Source organism: Nansenia antarctica (assembly GCF_963989245.1).
Source record: "Nansenia antarctica genome assembly, chromosome: 1".
NCBI classification, from domain to species: Eukaryota; Metazoa; Chordata; class Actinopteri; order Argentiniformes; family Microstomatidae; genus Nansenia; species Nansenia antarctica.
The window spans coordinates 94124285-94147172 of NC_137674.1; the positions used below are offsets into that span (position 1 = coordinate 94124285).

Here is a 22888-nt window from a genome sequence, read left to right on the forward strand (position 1 = left end):
TACATTCTGATTCGTCCTGTTGAAGGTGGAGGACATGATAATACTCTTGCTATTTGTGTACACCTGTACTCATCTCTAAAGTAGTACCAACAATAGATAGAACATCTGCCTCAAATATAAAAAATCAAAAGGCTTCACAAGACTTTCCATCTGAATTACGCTACGTTCTCTCATTATACTCTTCAAAACATTGTTATTCAAGCAGGATAAGTGCTCCGCCATTAAGAGCAACACTCAGCTATTGTCTGCAAACAGCTTTCATTGGCAATGGCATTATAAACCATAGGACTGAGCCAAGCCTCTTCTGTATATTAAAACAGTCACATATTTTTTGTTTTAACAGTATAGAGATAATTGCATAATTTCCTCATGGCTGTTGAAGAGAATGGCTTGCATAACCTAATATAGCTTAGTACTTGTTTTCAATCTCTGATAGTGAGTGAGTCGATAAACAGGAAGATGCTGCAGTTCGGCCAGTATATACACAGAAGATGCTCAGTCAACTTTCAAGAGATTGTTCAAAATGTTTTGTTTTGTTATTCATTCCCCTAATACTAGATGTCATTGGCATTTGCCGCTATTTGCAGATAAAAATGTCACACGGAGCATCTTTAAACAATCATGTCTCATAAAACCTTTGATTTATAAAGCCTACATTTAGTGTGGCCGTATATAGTTTAGAATAAAGAAAAGAAAACCTGCGCCCTCTAGAATTATTTTTAGTCAAGCCCGAGCCCGATCAGCCGTGTTCAAACGACCATGTTTCAGCATTCCCCCTCTATTGCCAGTCCAAATATCACAGTATTTAAGCATCCACTTCTGTATACACTGCATGCACCAGTATTGATTATATGAATATGCAAGGAAGTAGACTGCTGCACAGCTACAGCAGATTAAATCAATGTCCTCGGTGTCCATTACATAAGTATTACATAACCTCACATTTCTACTCTACTGTAGAGGAACCCATCCAGAAGTGGGCTAATTCCTTCTGCCAAATGTGAAGAGGTGCTTATAATGTGAACTACTAGACTGTGCAACACCGAAATAATGTTTGCAAGATGAGATTTGTAATGTTCATGCCAGGAAGCATATTTACATTTGTGTGAACCATTCAACTGAGAAAGACAATTTTAGAAAGCCAATAGGAATCTGGGTCAAACCTATATCCCAGCAATAATGATGGCGTACTATCAAAGTGCCTAAATGAGTTTGGTTAAAAGGATTACAGTCTGCCTCACTTAATAACTGTCGTACTGTAATTAAGGGTGGGTTTTTCGTCTTCTCTATTCAAACAAGGTGCTCAAACATGTTCACCGGTTTTTTTTTTTTGTGTTGTGCATAATTACAGGGGGGTGAATTGGTGGTCTTTGTGAGGCCAAAAACACCAAATGTAACAAGCCCTGCTCTTCATAAATCAGTCTCATTATGAAATAAATAATGTGCCGTTAAATAAATATTTCAGATGTCGAAATCTTCCTCAAAATGTATGCTCCAGGGTCAATTACATAATTAACCTGACTTCCTGTAAAACCATGTGGCGCCTGTCTCCCGCAGGGCCTGAAGGAAGGGCCTGATGAAAGAGAAGCCCACCTTGGGTCTGATCGCTTTTGTGTTGATGTGCGTCTGAGGGGAACTCTTTGAGGGGATGAATATAGATGATTAAGGGAAATTCAGCAGAATAGAGAATCAGCTGCAAACATGACTTGATTGCCAATAGCGTTTTTTTCTCAGTCCTTATCACCACAAGCTCTTTGATATTTTTTGCAGTTCATTTGGGTTAGACATTTTAGGGAGCATCAGTGTTTCCTTTGTTGTGTGGAAATTGGATGACACGGCATGTTGTCATTTTCATGTTTCACATGGACTGAAATCTAGTATTTTGGCTCAATTTGGCTTCATAGACCTTTTTGAAATAAAACAAAAAGAAGAATGCAATAATTGGCTTTGTAAAGCAATTACCAATATGTGTCAAATGATGAGTCACTTGAGGGGCTACTTGTTCTGTCGACCGTGTTCGAGGAGTGCTCCCGTTGGTTGGTTAACTCACTCTGCTCCTTGTGGGTTTGCCTAGAACCTAGACTGCATTATCTCTGTAATTGTCCATTTTCCATTGTTGACCAGTGTTTGGCGACAGTACCTCCAGGGCAGTGCCCCCCCCCTGGGTGATTCTTGGGGGTGGACTAGGCCATTGTACTCGACTGTTTGTCTGACAGACATTTTCCTGGCGAGGGAGGCATAGGGGGTTTGTTTGTGGTGCCAAAATGATTTCCTTGGTTGCTTTAATGCTTGAACTGGCACCCTCAATGGCACGGTGACAGTGTCTAAACAATAGCTTGATGGCCCATTGTCCTTCTCATTATTTCTCTGTTTGTGATTTTTTTGTCATGCTACTCTAAGGCTGATAATAATCATGGCAAACATGGACACACAGCGTCTTCAGTAGCTACTCAATGGTTAATATCGAACCCCATATGTTTGGGGACAACATAAAAGAAAGATAAGCAGAGAGCTTGGCACCTACTAAGCCTCCACACTAAAACTGAGGTTTCTCAATCCAATAACTCTTGCTTTTCCCACAGGGCTACAATGACAGGTGTCAACATAAAAGTCATAGGCTACTAGTTGCCAGTATACAAGTATAATTGTCCAACAACATGCACATCTCAAAACATCTGGAATATAACGCTTGAATCATGGAATTAAACTGTTTGCTTCATTTATTCCTTCACACGAAGTAATACACTAGTGACTACACTAAAGTGTGCAGTCAAAGTAACTGGCCTGCAATCTGGTTGTCTGGAAAACTGACCAAAGGGGGAACTGAATGTGAGTGTCCTTCAAGAAAGGCTATTTGAGCAGCTTGTTGGTCCAGAACACTTGGCAGCTCATGGATTGGGGTTGTCTGTGTAGAGAACTCTCTTTGCGTCCTGATCCTCGCTGGTGCAAGGGCATTGTAAATGTCTCTCTGTGACTGCACCAAAGCATTCGGCTGAACCATCATTGGAGTGGAGAAGGTGAGTGTTTAGGTTATGATGGTCAACCCCGCATGGGTCCATCTGACGGATCCTGCTGCATATCCTGCTGGTGCTTTAGCTGGTGTGCTAGAGCTGGAGATACTTAGAAGTGAGTGGCAGGGGCATGTCAGACATAGTTGACAGTAGTCTGTGGTGTCCCTAGCCATGAACTGCAACTCGGGCCAGTTGTACTGTTCTCTAGCTTGAAAGAGAGTATTTTTGTGGGTTAGAGTCCATTAGAGTATTGTAGCACATGGGGGAACAGCTTTGTCTGAAATGGAAATGTGCAGATTAGGCACCTCACCTGGTTTGTTACATGCGCAGTAGTAAATCACATCATTATGTGTCTTGGAAATGTTCTCCCAAAGACTTTGAGTGCAGGTGAACAGTATCCTCAGCATCCACGTAGGGGGTCTCCTTCCTTTGACCATCCACTCACACACAGGACCACCATGACAGGTATAAAAATAAAAGTAATACTAGTTGTCAATAAAAAGTACAGTAGTTAGGGTCTTACACTACTTTACCTGTCAAAATAACACTGATATACTGAGAATGAAAATACTGCTTTTTGCAAGTGATGGATCCATGATTCATATCTTGTTATCTCATATTTCAGTAAAAAAGAACCCTAACAGTTTTAGGACACAGTCTCACTATGAGTGCTAGCATTTGAAAGTAAATGGTACGACTAAATTGTGCATTGTTATCACTGTAGCAGTGAGTGATCTTGATACTATACCTCTGCTTTCACGCTCCTGCAACCAAGTTCGCTTCTCTCAATCAATAGGTTCTCTTTTCCTAAGCCTCCTCAACCAAATAGCACTCAGCCAACATTGTCTATAGGTACCTTGGTGTGTGTCCAAGTATGTTTGCAGACATTTTTACTCTTGTTGAAAAGTAGCCTATACAGTCTGTGTGGTGCTTCAGTCATGGATATGTCACTGGCACTGTTTAGGTGATATATTTGTTCAAAATGAGATATGTGTTGTATGGAGTTTCAGGTATGAAATCTGACCAGACTTTTTCCTCTAGGTGCTACCTGTTGGATGGAATCTCGAAAGGTGCCTGGTTGAACCGTTCCAGCATAATCTTCGCAGGGAACGACAAATGGTCGGTGGACCCCCGTGTGTCCATTGTATCCAGTGTCGGAGACAAACATGAGTACAGTCTGCAGATACAGAAAGTGGATGTAACTGACGACGGCTTGTACACATGCTCGATTCAAAGTGAACGCAAACCACGGCCAAAGCACCTTCATCTTATTGTAAAAGGTATGTATCTATCTGCTTGATCCTACACTTGTCTGTTATAGTTTGGTTTGCTCTACTTTGTGGAATTGTGTAAATGACCATTGATTTGATATGTTATAGAATGTTAACTTATGCAGTTATCTGCATAAGCCCAGAATGTGCCAAACCGCTGTCTGAAATAACAGAGAAAAGGTATTATTAAACAGGAACAATTTACCTACATTATTAATTAAGTATTGGTTGGGTGGGGACCTAAATTGATGACAGTGATGGGTAACCTTTCATGATGTTGTTTGCAAGCTATTACATGGATCATGTAGTCCACACAATTAAACATTTTGCACCTGACAATATCCTCACTTGCCCAATCCATTGGGTAGCTAATGGTCACAGGTGCATCCAACACCATCTGTGCTGGCGAAGTATCTCTCATTCACTTTCAGACTCTGTATAAGTACAACTGTAAGAAACATTTTGTTTGGTCTGGCTTTGAAGTATATTATTTGATAGAAGCACCCTTACTAATAGCAATAGTAGCCTGCTCCATGTGTTTTATTCATGCAGGCAATGTTACACTGATGAAGTTAGGCTACAATGAGTTAGGCAAAATAATGTGTTTTTTATGTCTCCCTGGTTTTGTCTCCTGAAATATAGAGATTAAACAAGGTGAACTTTTTGTCCAGTTGACAATTTGGACCATTCTGTGAAAAGTAGGGTAACACTTTGAAGGGTACTGACATACTGTAATGGCTTCATGTCGCATTCATAACCTATTCATACTGATAGTGCATAAGAATTTCATGAAAGCAACTGCACACTTGACATTGAATGCTTGATGTAAGCCGTTGACATTACCATGACATAAGAAAAAGCATGACAGGAGATCCCAAGATCGAAATCCATAAGCCATGTTATGAGCCTCAATAGTCAATTCAATCAGCCCCAATATTGGTGATTGTCATTACTTTCTATGAATCTTTAAGTTTCAAGTTTATTGTTACATCACATTACACAAGTGTAACACAGTAACATTCTTAGGCTTCGGTTCCTGACATTGCATTGTAGCACAAGACATAGGGCATAATAATTCAAGCATAATTCAAGACAAAAAAAGTGTCAGTGAGTGGTACAGGACATAAGTGACAAAAAATAATAGGCATAGTACAAGATAAGGTGGCAATAGTACAGGTAAAACAAGACAGGTTACTACACTAGTGGTGCCAATAGTGATAATAGAGTAGTAGTAAACTGGCTTTGAGCTTACAGTTACTGTAGTCCATGTACATGGGGTGAGCTCGGGGAAGATAGTCAATTGTCTACAGTGGGCTTGTTCAAGAGCCTGATCGCCTGGGGGAAGTAGCTCTTTGTTGGCCTCTGAGTTTTGGCCCTGAGGCTCCGGAAGAGGCCTCACGTCTTGGACGGTACCGGTTCGAACCGGCTGTGGTTGGGATGACTCGGATCCTTGATGATCCTCCGGGCTTTGCTGACACACCGTTTGTCGTATATATCCTGGATGGAGAGAAGCTTACATCCGGTGATGCTTTGCGGTTGAGGGCAGTAGTTGTAGTTGCCATGCCAGGCAGTGATGCACCCAGTCAATATACTCTCGGTAGTACCTCTGTAGAAGGCCCGCAGGGTCTTCGACCCCATGCCAAACTTCTTTAACTGTCTGAGGTGAAAGAGGTGCTTCTGTGCCTTTTTCACCACCTGTTTGGTATGTACGTCCTAGGTGAGGTCATCAGAGATATGGACGCCAAGGAACTTAAAACTGCTGACCTCTCTATGGCTGATCCATTGATGGTGTTGGGGTCCTGTTCCCGACCATTCCTCCTGAAGTCCACCACCAGCTCCTTGTTCTCCAGCTCCTTGTTCTCCTGGCTGTTCTGAGCCAGGACCTTTCTCCGGTAGGCTGTCTCATCGTTGTTGGTGAACAGGCCAATCACTGTTGTGTCATCAGCGAATTTAAATCACTGAGGTGGCGCTGTGTGTGGCCACACAGTCGTGGGACGCAGCCTTGGGGGGCACCTATGTTACGGGTTAGAGGGGCGGAGGTCCTAGAGCCCATTCTCACCACCTGCCGTCGGTCCGACAGGAAGTCCAAGATCCAGTCGCATAGGTCAGGGTTAAGGCCTAGGTGTCTGAGCTTGGTGTCGAGCCTGGAGGAGACAATGGTGTTGAAAGCTGAAAGTCGACGAACAGCATCCTCACAAAGGAGTTCCTCTTGTCCAGGTGGGTGAGGGCGGTGTGGAGAGCAGTGGCAATGGCATCGTCAGTGGATCTGTTTTGCCGCTAAGCAAATTGGTGGGGGTCCAGATCAGGCGATAGTGAGTCACAGACCTGCTCTATGACCAGCTTCTCACCGCATTTGTTCACTTCGGAAGTGAGAGCAACAGGGCGATAGTCATTTAGGCAAGTTACCTTGTTCTTTTTCAACACGGGGACAAGGATGGCTGACTTGAAGCAGGAGGGAACTATACCTGTGGAGAGGGAGAGATTGAGAATGTGAGTGAACACGCCAGCCAGGTGCGGCACGTACAGTTTGAGCACCCGGCCTGGGATGCCGTCTGACCCAGGTGCTTTGCGGATGTTGACAAGCCTGAGCTGTCTGCACGTGGCTGCTTCGGTGACGGCCGTCGCGCTGATTGTGGTACACTCTCTCTCAGGCAGGTTGATGCTGTTGTTCTCAAAGCAGCGTAGAAGCTATTCAGCTCATCTGGGAGAGAGCCAGCTACGTTAGCTGTGCAGTTAGGTCTCCCTTTGAGGTCTGAACTTGTATGCAGCCCTTGCCACATGCTGCGTGAGTCATTGCTGCATAGCTGCAACTGTTATGGTAGCACTAGCAAAAGAGTCAAGTGTGGCAGAACCCCAGAACAGACGGACACAAGAGGCAAACTAACAATAAAAGGATTTATTAAAATGATGGACAAAAGAATAAACCTACTCTAACGGGGCCTAAGTGGGGGGAATGTGTGGATGCCAGAGAACTGGATAATGTAAATGAGGTGTGAGTGGGACTGTACTCTATGTGTCTGGGTGTGAGTGTCTAGCGTGCAAAACTAGTGTGGTGTAGATATGTAGATGAGTGAAGTGTTGAAAATATGTACGTGTACTAACCAGTCCAGAGCAGAGAGGGGGAATAGTCGGCAGGCAGGCAGACGGGGGGGTTAGGCAGGAGGAGTAGGCGGCAGGCAGGCAGGGGGTTAGGCAGGAGGAGTAGGCGGCAGGCAGGCAGGGGCATAGGCAGGAGGGGTGGTCGTTTAGGCAGGCAGGGACATAGGCAGGAGACGTAGTCGATAGGCAGGCAGGGGGTCTAGGCAGGGGGAGGCAGGTTCCTTTGGGGAGCGAGGATCAACAAAGAAAACAACTAAGGTTAGCAAAATAACAAACAAACAAAACTCTGAAGTGAAACTACTTGAACGAGAATAGACAACAGGGAGAGCCAAACAACTAACCACATGGGTCAAAATAATCAAGCGTCGGAGGAAGGTTTCTGGGGCTTCTTATAGGGCTGCCTCCTCCTGAGTTGATAGCTGGACCCAGCTGTCTCCACTTGAGCCTGATGAGGCTCAACGAGCGCCAACGAGGCAGGAGGGGGCGGAGCCGATGAGGGATTCACAACAGCAACTCTATCTTCCCGTCACTATATTCCCGTTTGGCTGTCTTAATCGCTTTGCGGCGGTCAAAGCGGGCTTTCTTGTCGTTAGTTATGTCGCCGCATTTGAAGGTTTAAATTAGACAAGACAAGTATTATTGTACTAATTAAGCAAAGTAAACTAAATAACATATGCATAGGGATATGGATAAGAATCAGTAGTGTAAGCCATGAGTGAATGAGTGTAAAATGTATGTTGTATCTTTAAGGGGTGTGTGTGTGTAGTGTAAGAATAGAAGGCTCGAGACCTCACCAAAATCCTAAAGGAAGAAAGGTCCGTGGAAGAGAGACTGAGCTGAGGATACACCCACAATATACACCCCTCAAAAAAAGTTCGGAAATGTTATTTTGGTTGATTATTCCTCCCCTTTAATAATACCAATTGGTATTGTATTTTATATCGTTGGAAAGCCTGATTAATCACCTTTACAATGAGGTACAACTTATAAGGATCATGCATTCGTGGAATGAGCAACACAGCTAAACATGATTGCATTGAAATGACATTAAACTAAGATAATAAGATGGTTATCATCATTTTTCTAATCTTTATTAATAAGTAATTACAGAAAAAGTAAATGAGATTTTCCGAGAGAGAAATCTGTTGTGGTATTTAAAAATGGCGGTTATGGACGATTTCCATTGACCAATCAACGGACTGCAGCGTCACACGTCACACACAGCCTGGCACGAAAGTACCGAAAGTACCCCTCTCGAACTGGAACTAAAAATGGCACGGGAACTTCGGCCCGGTACGGGTCGGTTGGCAGTGGAGAAAGCAAAACAAACCGGGCTCACACGGTTCGGCACGGTACGGTATGGTAGTGGAAAAGCGCCATAGGTAAACACCAAGTTCAGCGTCAGATTCGTCAGACTGCCGATGTATCGTTCTCATGATAGGTGGATCAAGTTTCAGGCTCTGCTTGTAAGCGGGCAGTAGAATGGAAGAGTAATGTATTCTCTATGAATGCATTTTATACACATTAACTAAAATGGTGGTCAAATTTAAATTCACAACTTGTCATGTAGGACTCATATTAATCATCCCAGGTATTTACAAGCGCTTTGAGTTGCATTTCATGTATGAAAGGCACTATATAAATAAAGTTTAACTTACTTACATTGGAAACCATTTATACTAGGGATGCACCGAATTTAAAATTCTTGGCCGAAGCCGAAATTAAGGAAACATTTGGCCGAATACCGAATGCGTACCGGCAGTTTTTCATTTATTTTCGTACCATTGCATAAATTAAATAAATTTGGCTTTTTATTCATGCTTTTCAAAGAAAATGGTGAAAACTTTTATTGATCACTTTTATTGAACATTCCAGCACACATTAGGCTATACCTACAAAGCACAATAACTGAAATTAAATACAGTAAATAAGAACAGCATTGATCGTGTCATCAAAAAACATCTACTCAGAGCTTTTCCTGCCACACAATTAGGTGTTATTAGTCATATTAGTCAGTCTAAAACCTGTTGTTGACTGTGTTATGTATTGAAGTGTTATTTTTAGCTATGTGGACCACCGTAGTTGGAATGAATAGCTTTCATGTGACGTCACAGCACAGTGGAAACGCCCACCCGACGGGCAAAAGGCACTTTTTGCGGGCAAAACCCACGGGCAAAACCCACTTTTTGCGGGTTAATAACTTTGATTTCCCGTGGGTTAGGAAAATAATTCCAACGTGTCCGGAAAGAGGAGAAGCCAGGGAATCCAAACGTTTTTGAATGGAGTCGATCCTCCACTCCTATCACCGTGGACACAGCAAGGAGCGAATTCCCGGATATAAATATTCCCTCGTCCCGCTAACATCGAGTTTCGTATTAAAAGTATATCTTCTCGGGGTGTCAGCGCGGTGGTTAAGGGCTCAAAATGACCGTATACTGATGGTAGTAGTGTGTGCATGTGATGAACAGCATCATCTGTTCAGGAAACCAGAGCATTTTTCCCTGGTGCTCTGGACACACCAGACCTGTAGTGGACTTGGCTTTCAGTGGAATAACATCCTACGGGTACTTTCTCATAAGTGCTTGTAAAGGTGAGTTTTCCCTTAGCAACCTACCTTCACATAATAACAGTTTAAGTTCTATCAATCACATACACGTGTGTGCTGCCTTTGTGTGTCTTTGAATTAATGCTGACTGACACTTGTTATGTATGGTTGTCTTTCAATGCATGATCCATGAGGGACTTTAACAACCTGGCTGAAGTTTTCCAGCTAAAATGTAACACAGGATGGTCTGAGTCCTTTAAAAAAAAGTTGTGCTCTGTATTAAGTCGTTATTCTTTGGTCAACAAAACAAAGTATTCAGGGTGAACCCACTAAAATACAGTAATACAGTAAATACAATATGTTGTACCTTGTCATAGTGTTTATTTGTCCTTTTACCCGTTATCTTTGTTATTCGCAGTGGCAAGAAGCCCAGTGGTATTACAAACGATTTGACTATTTATTTATGAAGGCCATGCCATTTCCTTTCAAATGATATATCATACTTCAAGGTTTATAATAATTGTAAAGTTCACCAAGCAGATGTGTGTATGTGTGTCACCTCTTCCTCTGTGCCTTGAGCATTTCTATAATGTTGGAGACCAACATTCTACAAATTCTACGTGTTATTCACGGACAAAGCCGGTCAAGGAGGCACCTTTTGCGGGTTAATAACTTTGATTCTCCGGGGGTTAGGAAAATAATTCCAACGTGTCCGGATAGAGGAGAAGACATGGAATCGAAAACTTTTTGAATGGTGTCAATCCTCCACTCCTATCACCGTCGTGTATCTTGCTAGTTCTTCATGGGTGAGGTGGTCTAAATAGTAGGCAGCCGGTAAATTGCGTCCACTCGCCATGTTGCTCGATGTTGCTATGATCCTTTTTGCCCGTCAGGTTGGTGGTTGCTAGGGAAGAAACCACGTGACTGAAAGCTATGAATAGGTAACGAGTGTTGCCCGGTCAGATGCGGAAGTGATGCCATGCCTGTATACCTGCGGTTTGTTTAGTAAAGCTAAGGAGATATATCAAAGTATTTCGCCGCCTCTGCCTCCATTCTTTATTGGGAATTATAGACATTATTGGTTATATACATGACAGACTGTCTGATCAATAGAACTTTTCAGCGATTGAAAACCCTGATAGATTTCAAAACTGATCATTTTGTAAATAATACATTAAAATAATACATTAAAAGTAGCACTGACTAACGCTAGGCTCAACTTGTCATTCTGGATAATGAAACAAGCCAACTAATGTGACTTCCAGGATTTTTTTAATGAAATAACGTTTCGACCTAAAATACTATTCTGACAGTTGACAAAGCGACAAGTGCGCAACATGTTGCTAGCTGGTCCCCTGTTTTGACTAAGCTAAGCTTATTTGCAGTACAGCGCCACCAGGGTTAGGGTTAAATAGCGCCCCCACTATGGGCAGAGATCTGTGCCACTAGAAACTGAATTTGAATTACTGACATTTGAATTTGAATTGCTCAATTTGAATACTTTAATTGAAAAAAATTATTTGAATCACAATTTGAATTTGTATTGTTTAACTTGATTTAGTTTTTCAATTCAGTTATTCAAGTTAAACAATACAAATTCAAATTATGTGATTCAAATTAATTTTTTTAATTCAAATTGAGCAATTCAAATTCAAAGTCAGTAATTCAAATTCAAAGTCAGTAATTCCCCCCCCCAAAAAAAAGTTTGGGAAAGCTTTAGACGGGATACTGTCATTTGCCTACTCTGTTATTACCAGGCAGTGACAGTCTATGGCTGCAAAAGGCATGGTCGCCCCTAAGCTTTAGCAAATATTGTGGTTTACTTAATACTGTTCAGCACTTGAGGTTACATTCAATGCATGACTTGTGCTATATAGGTTAAATACAATTATGAAAGCGGCAAGTAGCAAGTGTGCGCATCAAAGGCATTAGGCACGTAACATCCATGCTGTGTAAACACATGACAACCGTGTGTTATGTCTGCATATTGTCCGCTCGACTATGTGAGGGCCTTTATATTTTCCCGTAAATCTCCCATATGTTTAACCTTTCCTACAGGCTATTAAAAAAATCCCCTCCAGTAAAGCAGGTGGCAGTATGTAGCCTACAACATAATTTGCAGTAACATCTAGTCACCAGAAGTTATTCAGCACCCACCCGCCAATACAACATTTGGGAGGAGGCTTACCTGTACCTAACGAAGAGCAATGTCAGTCAGACTCATGCTTTCTGTAAAATATGCCACACCGATTTCAGTAGATCACACAGAGGAAAAAGTGATGTGAGCCAGCATGATAAATCAGCCAAGCATAAGCGCGCCAATATTTTTTACATATTTAGTATGGTACGAAGGATTGTTACAGAAAATAGAATGGCATTGGACAACAGCACTGTTTGTGCTTTACTGTCAGGTAACCACATTGGTCCAGCCCGCAAATACTCTCTTTTAAACCACATCTTATCCACGCCCCCAAATTTGGGGGAAGAATGAATGAATGAATGAATGATGAATGAATGAATGAATGGTCTTTATTGTCATTGCTATAGTACAGGTACCAAACAACAACATTTAGGAGGGGTGGCTCCCCTGGTGTTAGGAAAGAAAAAAAAGAAAAAGAAAAAGAAGGGAAGGAGCTGGTTTACATAAATAAAGGCTATGTACACTATCCACTATACTATACTGTACAGATAGACGACTAGGGTTGTCATATTGCACATAGTGTTATTGCACATTCATTTAAAGTGTCGCAGTTTGCAGGCTTGACATTTACATATTTGTGCCTCAGCACTACACCTGATTTTTTCAGTCCAGCAGCTGCCATCAATCCGTCCAGACTGTCCAGGGCCCCGAACCTAGGTCTTTGCTGTGTTCAGGGCCTGGATGGCCCTGGGGTAGAAGCTGTTCTTCAGTCTGTTTGTCCTTGCGGCCATGGTCCTGTACCGCCTTTTCGAGGGCAGCCGGGTAAAGTGTTCGTACCCAGGGTGGGTTGGGTCTCTGGAGATCTTGGAGGCCTTCCTGAGACAGCGTGTGTTGTACAGCTCTTCCAGAGAGGGGAGGGGGGCGCCGGTGATCTTCTGGGCTGTTCTCACGACTCTCTGTAGCGCATTTCTCTCCCCGCGGTTGTGCAGCTGGAGAACCAGTTGCAGATGCCGTAGGTGAGGATGCTCTCCACTGCGCCGCGGTAGAAGGTCACCAGTATCTCCTGCTTGCTGTGTTCCTTCCTGAGGACTCTCAGGATGTAGAGCCGCTGTTGTGCCTTCTTGATGGTGGCTGTTGTGTTGTCCTTCCAGGACAAGTCATCCTGTATGTGCACCCCCAGGAATCGGAGGGTTGAGACTCTCTCCACGCTCTCTCCGTCGATGAGCAGGGGCTGGATCTCTGACTTTTTCCTCCTGAAGTCCACGATGATTTCCTGGGTCTTTGACTTGTTCAGCAGCAGGTTGTTAACCTTGCACAGCTTGCTCAGTTGCTCTACCTCATTCCTGTACGCCGCCTCGTCCCCCCCCGAGATGCAGCCCACCACGGTGGTGTCGTCTGCAAACTTTACGATGGAGTTGCTGGGGTGGACGGGGGTGAAGTCGTAGGTGTAGAGGTTGTAGAGGATGGGGCTTAGCACACAGCCCTGGGGGGACCCAGTGCTGAGTCTGAGGGCTGTGGAGGTGTGGGGGCCCACCCGCACCCTCTGGGGGCGGTCGGTCAGGAAGTCCTTGATCCATGCACATATAGAGTGTGATAGACCCAGGTCTAGTAGTTTGGTCACTAGCCTGTCTGGAAGGATGGTGTTGAAGGCGGAGCTGAAGTCCACAAAGAGCAGTCTCGCGTAGCTGTTTCCCCTCTCCAGGTGGGATAGAGTGGCGTGGAGAGTCGTCGCGATGGCGTCCTCTGTGGACCTGTGGGCTCTGTAGGCGAACTGGTATGGATCCAGGTTGGGCGGGAGGCGTGTGAGTATGTGGGCCCGGACTAGTTTCTCGAAGCACTTCATGATGATTGGTGTGAGTGCCACCGGGCGGTAGTCGTTTAGGCAGTGCTTTTCTTCGGGACTGGGATGATAGTTGAGGTTTCCAGGCAGGGTGGGATTGTGGCCTGGGACAGGGACTGGTTGAAGATGTTGGTGAAAACCCCGGCCAGCTGGTCGGCGCAGTCCTTCAGCACCCGTCCCAGGACGCCATCCGGCCCCGAGGCTTTCCTGGGGTCCACCGCCTTCAGCACGCGTCTCGGGTGAATCGGGTCTATGTTTAATATAACAGATATAAAGAGCTTACCTTTATCAATAATGTTCATCGATATTGCAAACGATTCATTAGATTCCATTCTAAACGACCATATAGTTTTCCTTGCCCGGTAAATACAGTGCGAGTCACAAGCCCTTGTTTACAGCCATGTCACATAGCAAAACTGAGCATGCATGGTTTCAACCCCCGAAAGTCATTTTTCCTGCCTCTGCTCGATTCTATTGGCTCTGATGCTTCAAATGAGTGGTCAATCATGAGATTTGACCAATGGGTTCGGGAGAAAATTCAGTGTGTAAACAGCGTGTCACGAAGCTGGTGTGAAAACGAGGCGGTTGCGCAAGAGGGGTGCGCAGAAAACCGCGCAGGAGACCCCTGCTGGATGGAAACAGAGTCTAATCAGTTGGATTTGGATGCAATGTATACCTATAGTGATATGTTAATGAAATATAATACATTTTACAGTCTTGATACATGAGAAAGTCTGATACACTGATGGTGCAAAAATGTCTCCAAATGGCACAATTTGGTTGTCGCCTAAACATACCTGTACTAAAACAGGTACAAAGTTGCATTGGCTCACATTACTAGCATCTAATTTGGCACAAGTACTCATCAGACCCTGGAGTACTGATTCCTATATGATTTGGGTCAGGTTTCCAAGCTGATATTCACTCTAAAAGCTGTTGTTTTTTTAGGCGGAGAGTGAATTTGAGTTCTATGTTCTAGCTCTATTTACTCTGACACAGTAACATATATTTTGATTCTGACAGTCACCACACAGGTGTTAGCTTTCATTTGATACCAAGATCATTATGAAGGCCCTTGTGATTGTGGAGATATTCTATATTCACTGTGGGCATGTGATTTCGAGCAGAAAACCTGAAAAATAGCATCCTTGCCCATTTTCTCACTCACTCTCTTACCCATTCTCTCTCTCTCTCTCTCTCTCTCTCTCTCTCTCTCTCTCTCTCTCTCTCTCTCTCTCTCTCTCTCTCTCTCTCTCTCTCCCCCATCTGTACTTACCCTCTCTCCTACCAATTGTCTCACTTACCAATAGCCTCTCAATATCACAATTGAGGCATAGTATGAAATGTAAATGTGTAAGTGATTTATAAATGAAAATGTGTAAGTGATTGTGTACATGTAGATGAGTATGTAAAAGAAAATACATACATACACATGCTTTATGTCAGATGAATAATGTTCCATATGTCAAGAATGAACACGACTGTCATCATTGTAGTTCGGGGGTATGAACATTATGTATAGAGCATACATGAAGAGGTGATAAATGCAAGAGATATACAGTACATGACCAGAGAGTACAGCATATGTGTCAGGAATGAGCAAGACTACCATCAATCTAGTTTGGGGATATGACAATTATTTCTGGACCATGCATAAAGCAGTAGTAAATGTAGTAGATTTACACAACAAGGTAATGATGCTTTACAAAGGTATTATGAACGCAAATACCACCACCACTTTGTCCAAGGGGATCTAAAAGAGCGGATAGGAAGGCTTCCTGAAAGGGTTAGTGTACATGAGTCTTACATGACAAAGAAATTATGTTTCATATAAATGTTGTGAAACCAAATTATTTTAACCACTTTAGTTTATGGGTATAACATTAATTCATAGAGCATACATGAATGATTCACAGTTTAAGGGATGCACAGGGCAAGTAATGACAGTTCACCAATATGTGGGCTCAATGAAGTAATACATTAACATGAGTGTTCCCATAGCCGTCCATGAACAGACACCAGTTAGAATGCACCTTCAAGGCAAACCTTACGCTGCACCACATCACAGACGAGAGTAGGCATAGGGTCTCGTACACTCTGTCAATTAGTTTTTTCATTGGGGCGGCTGTGGCACAGGAGGTAGAGCCGCCGTCTATTGATCGCAAGGTTGGCAGATCGGCGGTTCGAGCCCCAGCTGGCCACATGTCGAGGTGTCCTTGGGCAAGACACTGAACCCCAAATTGCTCCCAGTGAGCGGGCCGGCGCCTTGCATGGTAGCTTGCAGCCATTGGTGTGTGAATGTGTGTGTGAATGGGTGAATGAGAGGCCGTTGTAAAGCGCTTTGGATAAAGGCGCTATATAAGTGCAGTCCATTTATCATCTCTGCTGAGAATGGAGGAGATTTTTCCAGTTTTTTTCTTATGTCGCAGTAATGTCAATGGCTGACATAAAGCATTCAATGTCAACTTGTGAATGTTTTCATGAAATATGTAGGCTATGCACTATGTATAAATGTACTATGAAGAGGTTATGAATGTGACATGAAGCAATTCATAGAAAGTCTTACCAAAAAATAGTTTCTTCACAGGGAGTCAAGGGGAGGGGTCATAATATCACCCTTTAAAATGAACTACTTTTGGGCTCTTTGAGGGCAGGACACATTGGATTGTAATATCCACTCCAAGGTCAATAAATATTTGTTTTCTTATTGAGAAAAGTGTGAGTTGTCTGACATGCTAGCAAGGAGCTAATTGGCAATGCAGACAGCAGAATAATTGTTATCTGTTGGGTAATAGGCTGGTGGTTGAGTTTGTATGGTAATGCTTGAATGAGCCAGTCATTGGGTAGCTGCAAAGCAGGAGAGTGACCCTATTGAAAATCCATTTTCCAAATGCCATGTTCTATCTCTTTAACGGTGTGATGTTATGTTTTAAAGCAATTATATTCGACCTCACTCAGAATAAGGGTCTTATGCTGTGCACTTAATGACAGATTGAAATGAGGAAGCTTTAGAAGTGATCCATTGAAAAAAAAAAAACGACTGTTTTTAGACTGTTTCTTTTTTTTTTCTTTCATTTTGTCACATGACCATTTGATAGTCTATGTGGCGTGGCGCCAGGGTTGTGTAGGGTCATGGCAGCCGCTCACACCACAGCCATATGGCTACAATCAGTCTGAAGCTGGCACTTCCAGCCCGTCCGTTGAATTTGACATTTTCTAATGCACATCATTCCTGATGGATGTGACCTACAGTCAGTCAGTCTGGCACACAGTTTGCTCTCTCTTTGTGAGGGAAACGCTTATGTCAGAAGCCCACCCTCCCCACCACCATATTGGGTTATTCTCTACCATTTTCAAATGTTGCATCAATGATATTTCCATGTCTGTTGAATGCCTGTTTCAAGGCTTAATGTCTATTTGGGGGCATTCAGATCTGCAATAGGTTATACAGCAAACTAAAAAACCTACTCCTTATACAATTCTATTTAGAGTCCTCCATAACACAGCTGAAACACAGACTAACGCTTGGAAGACAAAGGCCTATTTGAGTGTGTGCTGGAGGGGCCCGATGCATCAAAGGAGGACTTACGACCTGAAGCAGATGATTCACTCCAGCTGATAAATGCCCCTAGTCAGGTGCCTGACAAGCTGCTCACCGTGCTTTAGAATATGGTTCATTACATTTCCAGTTGCTTGGTCATATTATCTGTTTACTGTATGTAGGTCCACACTGCACATTTTGGCAAACCTCCAAAACCTTCTTGTGGTGTCCAAAGATTTCAGTTTCTTTCATCAAAGTTATTCTCTACTGCATTTCAAAAGACCCAGCTGAAAGTCTGTCATCTGTAGACATCGCAGAACAACTGGCCATGCAGTGAAAACCTGCACTGTTTTCACATGGCTACAGTATACAGTCCATAGGCTTTTTCATATCATGCTCCATAAGCTTTCCTTTACTGTACCTGATGGCAATCTGGCATCGCCAGGAGGCTCTAGTTAGTATGAAGTTTCACATCACCAGACATATCCCTCTGCATTAAAGGGTATTGGGATATGCATATGAAACAGGGGGTTAGAGATGGCTATGGCGGCTCCCTTGCCTTTCAGAATCATTTAATCTCAGTGTGACATTTATCCTCCGCAGGGACCCCATGTCACCTCAACAAATTAGAGTTTTGTATCTGTGCTTCTCTCCCTCAGCTTTATTGCCATTAAAGAGTACCCAGGAGACACAGAAAACCATTGAATTCAAAACGCTTTATTGCTTAGGCTTCTCAGCTCAGAGGGTTGCCTTGGAAGAAAGGGCAGATCTGAATACCTGATTTTCTCTGTTGGCTGTGTTTACAGAGGAGAGATTTTTATTATTTTTTTTTCACCAAATTGGGTTGGCCTGAATGGATCAGCCAATTTCCAACCCATGCCAATGTAAACAAAATATTTGGAAAAGTTTGAGCGTCAAGATATAGCTTAATGCAAACAATTCTTGTTTGATTAGATTAGATTAGATTCCACTTTATTGTCATTGCCGAGTACAAGTACTAGACAACGAAATGCAGTTAAGCATCTAACCAGAAGTGCAAATAGTGATATAAAAAAACATGATAATGATAGTGATAGGTACAGTAAGGCATGTACGGTAGTTTAGAGGTATATACAATTATGAGCTATATACAGTTATGGTAGCTTATGTACAGTATGTAATGTGCAGATGTATAAAAGAGGCTATATCAAAGAGGTATGTGCAATGTGCAATATACAGTATGTATGTGCAATGGTAGTATTGTAAACATTGGCATTAGAATAACAAAAGCAAAGTGATGCAATCCCAGGCAACACTTTACATTTAGTTTCCCTTAAATATGTGCTGTAACCACATAGTGATAACTGTGGTATCAACATTGTACAGTAGTAACTACTATGTAACTGCTATGTTGGCCAGAGTCTGCTCGATCAACGTAAAATCTCTGTCTTACTGGAAATGTATAACTCCATTTACGAAGAGCCGTGAGGGGTCATAAAAAATGACGATTTTTGCACTCAATCAAATTTCAGGACCCTCCTTTCATGACTTTTCCTAGATATGTGCGTTCTACCACCCAGTATCCTTACATTTTCAAAATCACCTAAAATGTTCAAAAACAACCGTTTTGCAGTTTCTGTGTAGGAGGCAGGCTAAAAAAAGAAGCACCCTCTAGTGATCTCTGTGTAAATAAATAGCAGATTTACATTCTAAAAAGGGGGTCTGATTTGACCCCCAAGTCGGCTCTACTAGTAGGTAAAATAGGCACGGCTGTTGTAGTGTTATAAATGGTCAAAGCTGATGCCAAATACCTCCAGTGTACACCAGACTGTAATTACATAGCAGTTACAAAGTAGCTACTTTGTAAGTACGATGTTGATACCACAGTTATTACTATGTAGTTACATACTTGATACCACAGTTATTACTATGTAGTTACATACTTGATACCACAGTTATTACTATGTAGTTACATACATGATACCACAGTTATTACTATGTAGTTACATACATGATACCACAGTTATTACTATGTAGTTACATACATGATACCACAGTTATTACTATGTAGTTACATACATGATACCACAGTTATTACTATGTAGTTACATACATGATACCACAGTTATTACTATGTAGTTACATACATGATACCACAGTTATTACGATGTAGTTACATACATAATACCACAGTTATTACTATGTAGTTACATACTTGATACAGTGTTTCCTCTATATGCATTTATTCGTGGCGGGCCGCCACAAATTAATTTCCTCCGCCACTAATTGATTCAGACAGTCCGCTTTGATTCAGGCTGCGCAGAAAGGCAGCGAGTTATTATGACCGGAGAACAGAAAAAAAGCAGATTGAAGCTAGATTTAGGCCGCTTCCAGACCTACATTTCGTTACGATTTAGGGCATAGTTAGTTACAATATGTTACAATGTTGCAATTAACCTCGTTGCTTGTGTTCGCACTGCAAACGAGACTGAATCGCTCTCAACAGGCGTGCGGTGAGAGACGACGCGCTTTCAAAACAGTTTTGTGATTGGTCCGAATTTAGCGGGACATTTGGATTTCAGGAAATCACTCTCTCTCTCTTCCCCCGTCGCCTGTCCCTTTAATCCCGTAAACGTATCCTAATCGAAAATGCAACATCATCAGCGACGACTGTGGGTTATTGCATTTACTGCTGTTCTCTTGTTCATGTTCTTATACCAGTGCTCAGTATAGAGTATTTTAAATGAACATTCGTAATGTATGTCTCTGATGTTCATGGTCAACTAAATCAGCCTATTTTGTGAAACAAATAATGTTCCCGCTAATGGGTTAACCGAGCATTCTCGCACCTAACGGTAGCTTCAAACTATTCATAGCAATATGCACGATGCAAAAATAATCTATTGCCTCTAAAATCACCACGAACAGAACGGCGGAGGTATGAGTAAGCAGGGCTCATGTTGGTGTCCTCAAAGGTAAGAGTTGGTTTTCTTTAACTCAACTGATAGCATTACCTTGCTGTTGTTGTTTACCGAATGCTTTTGCTTGTGTAAACAGTTAGTGAGTAACGTTAGCCGGTTTTGTGCGTGTACTCTCATGTAGGCCTACTTCGTATTGATGAGCTGATGATCTTTCATTGTGTGTGTGTGTGTGTGTGTGTGTGTGTGTATGTATGTATGTATGTATGTGACTGTCAGTCAAGTTTATATTCTACAGATGTTGTTCAGTGCTGTATGCGCGTTCCCGGTTCCATGTGTACTCTACTCTTGTGTACTTCATATTCGATGAGCTGATTATCTCTCGTGTACTTCATATTCGATGAGCTGATGATCTTTCTGTGTGTGTGTGTGTCATGCGCGTTCCGCATGTTCCGCTGCAGCTGTAGGATATATTGGTATTTGATCACCTTCTATATAAAATCACCTGCTAGGCTTTAATGACTTAACCGCTATAAAAAAATTGAAAAAATTGACACCGTCTAGTTTTTGGTGAAATTACGTCTTTGTTTTGAGCGCCAGTGCGCGTTTTATGCGCGTGCACGCTCCGCCACTAATGTGAAAAATCCTGGAGGAAACATGATACCACAGTTATTACTATGTAGTTTCATACTTGATACCACAGTTATTACTATGTAGTTACATACATGATACCACAGTTATTACTATGTAGTTACATACTTGATACCACAGTTATTACTATGTAGTTTCATACTTGATACCACAGTTATTACTATGTAGTTACATACATGATACCACAGTTATTACTATGTAGTTACATACTTGATACCACAGTTATTACTATGTAGTTACATACTTGATACTACAGTTATTACTATGTAGTTTCATACTTGATACCACAGTTATTACTATGTAGTTACATACATGATACCACAGTTATTACTATGTAGTTTCATACTTGATACCACAGTTATTACTATGTAGTTACATACTTGATACCACCATTATTACTATGTAGTTACATACTTGATACCACAGTTATTACTATGTAGTTATATAATAACTATGTTATTACTATGTAGTTACATAATAACTATGTTATTACTATGTAGTTACATTTTAGGGCAATATAATGTAAAGCGTTAGCGTCTCTTTCATATCCTTTTGCATTACCAGGAATTTTAAAGAATGTATTTAATCAGATCACACTCTAATACCTTAACTAATTAATGCCATTCAATACCTCCATAGGCTGACCCATTCATAATGTATACCCTCTGACCATAACTGATGCAGGATTCAGAACGAGATATGAAAATAGCTGTCAGTCCCATCCCCCCACCCCCAATCCACATGGCATCAGACTTCCTCAGTTGCCATTTTATTTCCCTCTCTGTTAATTAAGATTGCATACATGATAATGTATTAAATATGCACTGCACCTTTCATCTAAGAATATCTTATCACAGCAAGGAGAGAAAGAGGCACCCCTTCCTCTACCCTTAAGTTATGCATTGTGGTTTTGTCACTCAAGACCCAGATCTCTCAATTCAAGATAGAACTTAGGCAATACAGTTATTTCCAGATATGGAAAAAAAAAAAAACATAGACCGTGTCCAATGTTATATAATTAATTTATGTCAATATTCAAGTTGAATGCAGTGTTATTAGAAGCTATTGAATTATTAACTAAACAACTAAGCAATAATCCACAGCTTGAGGATGAGTAAACTATGGAATGAAAGAATAATATGGCATTTATACAATTAAATGCATTATATACAGTATTTGTCAACATTTTGTTTCAGACCCGCTGTCAAGCCCCAACATGGACATCGAGCATGCATACAGTATCAGATATCTTTGAAATCATGTTATGTAATCCTGCTTCTGATGAAAATGCTTTGGATATTAATGTGGAGACCACAGCGCATCCACTGTGATTGATATCGCCACTAACATATAATATGTGTCTCTGTGGGGAGTGTCTCTGTGGGGCTCTCAGTATCACAGAGAAGACAGACCAGGCAGGGTTAAACCTCTGGGTCTCACTCCAGATTTGATGTCAGCCTTTGGCTGAGTATAATTATAGAATACTGCATAAAAACCCCAGCAGATCCAAATCTATACTTGATACGGTACAATTCTGTCACTCTCATTAATTGCTTGCTTATAAATAGATTTCATTTCACCCGAGCTCTTGTCAGGAAATAAATTCCAGTCTCTAAATTAATTTAGAGAACGAACACCTTTTCAATGACATTTCTCTTTCATTTACTGTTGAATATGTCTCCGGAGGGGGTGACTCCGTCAATATCATATGGTTTAAGCATAATTGCATCTCAGCTCTAGCTTGTTCTGAATTTAATTAAGTATAAAAAGCATAATGTTAATACATTGGTTAAACTGTTTTCTGTATAATGCATATACACTTCACAGGCTTAAAGTCGATAGACTTAAGAAATATCTGATATGAAACTCAGATTCAATTATTGCTTTGTTTCT

The 22888-nt window shown here is 41.9% G+C and overlaps 1 protein-coding gene across 1 annotated transcript in view; it reads left to right on the forward strand.

Moving 5' to 3' along the window:
- negr1 (neuronal growth regulator 1) overlaps nucleotides 1-22888 on the forward strand; it is a gene marked incomplete at both ends in the record, with an annotated part of 150727 nt that overhangs the window by 45507 nt on the left and 82332 nt on the right. The window contains one exon of the mRNA XM_080531060.1: nucleotides 4053-4291. Coding sequence (XP_080387186.1) covers nucleotides 4053-4291 — 239 coding nt within the window. The remainder of the gene's footprint in view (nucleotides 1-4052; nucleotides 4292-22888) is intronic.